The 5,913-nt window shown below is 52.5% G+C and overlaps 1 protein-coding gene across 1 annotated transcript in view; it reads right to left on the bottom strand.

Annotated features, from left to right (window-relative positions):
• The window catches only part of HDAC3 (histone deacetylase 3), an 11,028-nt gene extending 5,628 nt beyond the window's left edge, over positions 1 to 5,400 (bottom strand). Inside the window, exons 1-3 of the mRNA XM_084215546.1 lie at positions 5,294 to 5,400; positions 4,961 to 5,043; positions 2,486 to 2,628 (exon numbers count right to left, since the gene is read on the bottom strand). Of these exons, the coding sequence (XP_084071672.1) occupies positions 2,486 to 2,628; positions 4,961 to 5,043; positions 5,294 to 5,348 (281 nt within the window). The 5' untranslated portion in view covers positions 5,349 to 5,400. The remainder of the gene's footprint in view (positions 1 to 2,485; positions 2,629 to 4,960; positions 5,044 to 5,293) is intronic.
• Between the last annotated feature and the right edge of the window lie 513 nt (positions 5,401 to 5,913).

The raw sequence follows: 5,913 nt of genomic DNA, 5'->3' as shown, positions 1-5,913 counted from the left end.
AGTCTCCTGCCCACAGCTGGGACATGATGAGACACTGCCTCAGGAGAGGGGGGACTGTCATAGCTCCCAGTCCCAGAATGATTTAGGTTGGAAGGGAACTTAAAGTTCATCCTGCTCCAGCCCCTGCTGGAAGATGGCAGGGACATCTTCCACTGTCCCAAGCCCCACTGTCCAACCTGGCTGTGGGCAGTGCCAGGGATCCAGGGGCAGCCCCAGCTGCTCTGGGCACCCTGTGCCAGGGCCTGCCCACCCTGCCAGGGAACAATTCCTCATTCCCAATCTCCTATCCATCCCTGTCCCCTGGCAGTGGGAGCTATTCCCTGTGTCCTGTCCCTCCACCCCTTGTCCCCAGTCCCTCTCCAGCTCTCTTGTCAGCTCCTTCAGGTACTGTAAGGCCACAGTGAGGTCACCCTTTCCCTTCTCCTGGCTGAACAATCCCAGCTCTCCCAGCAGAGCTGTTCCATCCCTCTGCTCATCCTGGTCCCTCCTCTGGATTTGCTCCACCAGGTTGACATTCTTTGTCCCCCAGAGCTGGATGCAGCACTCAAATTCTTACCAACGACAGTTGCCACATTCCAGAAGAACTGGAAGCTCTTCCAGAACAAGCAGAGTCTGGAACCCAACAAGCCCAAATCTAGAGCCAGAAAGGAGCACTGCAACATCTCCAGTGAAGGGAAAGGAATCAAGGAGGCTCCACACCCTTATCTACACATCTTAGGCTGGAAATGGGGGTGTGTGTTCTATTCCCATCTGTCAGAGCTGGGCAGTTCTCTCTGTTCATGGGCAGTTTTCTTTATCTCTCCCACAGCCCATCCTCCCTCCAGCAGATCTCTGCTGTCCATGGCCAGTGAGTGTCCCTGCAGGGCTGATCCAATTCCATCATCCCATGGGGAGATGCTGTGCCCAGGGCAGGAGCCAAGCATTCCTACCTGGATACAATCTGCCCTGGAACAGCACAGCAGCCTTTGCCCCCTGCATTCCCAGAGGAGCAGCTTTCTCCTGCCCTGCATTCCCAGAGGGAGAGCAGGCCCATCTCCAGCAGCCCTGCAGCTGCAGAGGAAAACTCCCCCCTTGTGCAGGATCCTGCTGCAGCAGAGCCACAGCTGGCACTGCAGGAGGGCTGAGCCCCCCTGGGATGGGGCTGTGCCCCCACCCTGACACACAGGGGACAGGGACTGCTCTCACTCTGGCAGGGGTTTGTTTCTGTTTGCACTATTGCATCTGTATTTTAATTTTCCTAGTAAAGAACTGTTATTCCTGCTCCCATCTCTTTGCCTGAGAGCCCCTTAATTTCAAAATTGCAATAATTCAGAGGGAGGGTGTCACTGTCATATTTTCTGAAAAATCCCTTTGCCAGGATTTCTTCTCCTGGGAAGCTGAGAAGCCTCAGAGAAAAATGAAAGCAATAATTATCTGATTGCTTCTCCTGTGTTTTGCTGCTTTGGAATGTGGTTTGGACATTGTTTACCAACTGGTCATTGTTTCATTGGTTTCATGTGAATTGTTTTTACTTAATGACCAATCAAGGACAGGCTTTGTCGGGACTCTGGAAAGAGTCACAAGATTTTAGTATCTTGTTAAGCCTTCTGTAAGTATCCTCTCTATATTCTTTAGTATAGTTTTAGTATAGCATTCTTTTATAAATATAATATCCTAAAATAATAACTTAGCCTTCTAAGAACATGGAGTCAGATTCATCATTTCCTGTTGGGAAGGATGAAAGTTTGACAAGAAAGTCTCACAGATATGTATGCTTAGCAGAAAGATTTTCAAATGCAGAATCTGAAGAAGGAATAGAAATGGAAGCGAGTTTTGATATAGAAGAAAAGAATTGCTGAGCCAGTCTTACTGGGTAACCAAGGAGGCAAAGGGTGTGTTAATTAGAAGGGGATTTTATGGCTCAGAGCAAAGGATAAACCCACCCCAAACAAGATGTTTTAACCAAGCAGGAAGAGAGCACAGGCAAACAAGTCAGCAAATGTTGCAAGTAAAAAAAGGTCTCAGAATTTTCTACTGCAAGAAAACTGAAAAACAACTTCTGACTTAAACTGTAATGTGCTGACTTTTAGTGACTGGAGAACAGTAACATGAATATGGTAATGATAGCAGTTATGATAGGCTATAGACAATAGTCAAGGTACAGATTGTTAAGATGCTCAAAGAAAAGTCTATAATGCAGTGTAATCAAAACCAAAGGGTCTCCAGCCTGCCTGCAGCTGGAGCTGACAGCTGTGGGCACAGCTCTGTCACCCACAACCCTGGACTGCTGTAACTCTTGGATACAATAAAAATCTCTCATTCAGGCTGTTACAATTTCCTTCCTGCCACAGGGGACCCTGAAAATACCACAGGAGGGGGTTTGCATTTTCCATTTCAGAGGAGGCTCCTGCCTTTTCCAACCCAGAGAGCACAGGAGGGACACATCCTGGTGCTGCCTAAAGCAGGGCAGGAATGGCACATTCCAGGGCAGCCCCTGGGCACTCACCAGTCGTCGCCCACGTTGAAGGCGTTGAGGCTCTTGGTGAAGCCCTGCATGTTGTTGGGGCTCACCCTCTGCAGGAAGTCGATGTAATCCTCGGAGTGGAAGCGGCACATGTCATGCTGGGAGGCCTGGTAGGGCTTGAACACCTTCCAGAGACAAAAGCAGCAGTTACTTCCCATCCCAGCTCTGTTTCCTTGGGCTGGAAGGAATCTCAAGCTAATTGGCAAGTGGCCTGCACGAGGTACATAAAATATGTGCAAACACTGGTAACTGTGTTCATTTAAATTCAACAGCTGCTCCATGGAACCTGCTCTCCTCTCATTTTTCCCTTTCCTAAATCCAAATCCTGACTGCAGCTCTTGCCATAAAATTTCTCCCTACCCCACGGCACATTCTCCTGCCTGGGCAGCAAAATAAACCACAGCTTTTCCTTCTCTGGGGGGATCATTCTTTCCTCACTCACCAGTTGAAGACCTTGATCTAGGGGTGGTTCTGATCCCTCTGTAAGATTTACTGACAGGTTCCAAATTATTTGGGGAAACCTTCCAGACAGATGGAAGAGTTGCATAAATTTTGTTTCCTTTGGAAAGGAAAATGGGGGGAAAGGCCAGGGAGGTGGATGGACTCTAATCCAGGATCTTGTGACAACACAGGTTTGGCACTTAGGGCACATGCCTCAGTAGAAGGGAAGTTAAAAATTAACCCCACTGGGAGAGGGAATTCAATTGGTAAGAGACCTTTTCTGTGATCTCTCTTAATTTCTCTTATTTAAAGCAACCACTTCATAGAAAAAGTGGAACATGAACATAACAGAGGATGCACAAGCTAGAAGGGAAATTCCTCAGGACAACTGCAGCATGTTCCTGTTTTCTGTGCTGAGCAGGAAACCTGGGCATTTTCAGAGCCCCCATAAACCAGAACAAGCCTATCTCCTCCTCTCCTGGTGTTTTCCATGTGGAATTTGGTGTTTCTCAGAGGCTGCTGCCTCTGACAACTCAAACAGGGGATGAGGCGACTCCTTATTCCCAGGGATCCCCCAGGAATGGTTCATTAAACCAAACCAGCCCAAAACCGCTGGCAAAGAGAGGAGAAATGGCTCCCACTGGACAGCCAGAGGCCCTCAGAGCAGGGATGTGGGAATCCAACAGAAAGGGAGGGAAAAGCAGCCTGAAATGTTCACTCAGCTGCTGGCAGAGCAAAGCTGGATCCTTGCAGCCTTCCCAGCAATCCCACCCACGTTCCTGAGCTGGGCAAGGTGGGAAGAGGCAGAGCCAGCCCAGCAGCACCACAGCCTTGGACTGGAAGGAGGCAGGAACAATGCAACCACAACACCAAATCAGCAGGAATTTTGCACTCCCTGCTGCTCCAAATCCCTGGTTTTATTTGCTCCTGACTTGGCCAGTCCCTGACTGTTTGGGGATGAAGATGTCCCTGAGCTTTTCAGCTCCCCAGTGGCAGCTTGTGGAAAACATCACCCCCCAAAAAAAGAATTTCAAGACTAAAAATGCACAGCTCTGGCCACTGCCTCCTTCAGGCAGGGATTTGCCATTTACAAGTGTCAGAACAGGTTTTTTTGGTTGTTCCTGCAAGGAGAAGCCTGACTCTGGGGAGGTTACTTGTGGAAAAAATAATTTAAAAAAACCTCTGGGGAAGTGACTTGTGGAAGACACTTGTGGAAATTAAAAAAAAAAATACTCTGGAGAAGTTTCTTTGAAATAAATAAAACCAAAAATAAACTCTGGGGAAGTTACTTGTGGAAATCCACATAGTGACAGTAAAAATCTGGAAAAGCAACTTTGCAAAGACCACCCCACAGTTCCCCCAAGTGCTACATTTCCACACACTGGATGTGGTTTTATTTGGCAATTTTATTAATTAAGAAAACTTTTCTCACACCTAAACACCTAAAATTCTTTTCATAAATTGTATCTCTATAGTTGCCTGACGCCAGTAGCTCCTTGGAATCCTCTACAACTGCACCAACAGCTCAGGACTGAGCTCTAAAATAATCACTGAGCACTGCCACCCATCTGTGGGGTCTCCAAAGCTCTGCAGCCATCACTGAGCACTGCCACCCACAGTGGGGTCCCCAAGGCTCTGCAGCCATCACTGAGCACTGCCACCACCCCTGGGGTCCCCAAGGCTCTGCAGCCATCACTGAGCACTGCCACCCACCCCTGGTGTCCCCAAAGCTCTGCAGCCATCACTGAGCACTGCCACCCACCCCTGGGGTCCCCAAGGCTCTGCAGCCATCACTGAGCACTGCCACCCACCCCTGGGGTCCCCAAAGCTCTGCAGCCATCACCAATCACTGTCCCCCTTCTGTGGGGTCCCCAAAGCTCTGCAGCCATCACTGAGCACTGCCACCCACAGTGGGGTCCCCACAGCAGCCCTGGGGGATCAGGTGAGAGCCTGGCTGAGCCCTCGGGGTGCCCTGCTGTCCCTGCTGTCCCTCCCCCCGGGTCCCGGGTGGCTTACGATCATTTTCTTGTAGAGGCCGTAGTGCAGCACCAGGCTGTGCGTGAGCGCCAGGCGGTGCGGCTTCATGGGGTGCCCCGCGCCTGGAACGGAACCGCGCGGGGATTAACGGGGCCGACAGCGGGGGCACAACGGCCGCTGCCGCCGCGCTCCGCAGCAGGTGCGGGCTGAGGGGACGGGCGGGGACGGGGGAGAGGGGATGAGGGGAGCGGGGACAGGGAGGGCGGGCAGGGCCGCGCCCCCGCCCCCGCCTCCAGCCGGCCCCGCCCGGCCCCGGCCCCACAGCAGCCCCTCCGCCGCCCCGTCTCGGTGCTTCCCCGGCCCCGCTCGCACCGTAGTGGAAGTTCCCCACGTCCGGGTCGTAGAAATAGGCCACGGTCTTCGCCATGGCGGACAGGCCGCGCCGCGCGCCGCGCTCCCGCTTACGTCATCACCCCGCGACACCCGCCCGGGCCGGGGCGGGGCCACAAAAAGTCACACCCAGAAGGGGCGTGGCCTATGACAGGGGCGTGGTCACCCCGCGGTCTCGGTTAGCACTGGGTGCTCCCAGGTACAGCCAGCAGATCCCAGTTACCCCCAGCTGCTCGCAGGTACACCAAGCAGATCCCAGTGTCACCCAGTAGATCCCAGTTACTACCAGTGTCACCCCCAGTGGATCCCAGTTAGCACCAGCTGCTCCCAGTTACTGCCAGTGTCGCCCCCAGAGGATCCCTGTTAGCACCAGCTGCTCCCAGTTACTGCCAGCAGATCCCAGTGTCACCCCCAGCAGATCCCAGTTACCCCCAGCTGCTTCCAGTTACTGCCAGTGTCACCCCCAGCTGCTCCCAGGTACACCCAGCAGATCCCAGTGTCACCCCCAGCAGATCCCAGTTACCCCCAGCTGCTTCCAGTTACTGCCAGTGTCACCCCCAGCTGCTCCCAGGTACACCCAGCAGATCCCAGTGTCACCCCCA

Source organism: Fringilla coelebs, assembly GCF_963513975.1.
Source record: "Fringilla coelebs genome assembly, chromosome: 15".
Taxonomy (NCBI): Eukaryota; Metazoa; Chordata; class Aves; order Passeriformes; family Fringillidae; genus Fringilla; species Fringilla coelebs.
Note: the sequence above shows the minus strand (reverse complement) of the source record. Positions and strands in the feature narration are given on the sequence as shown.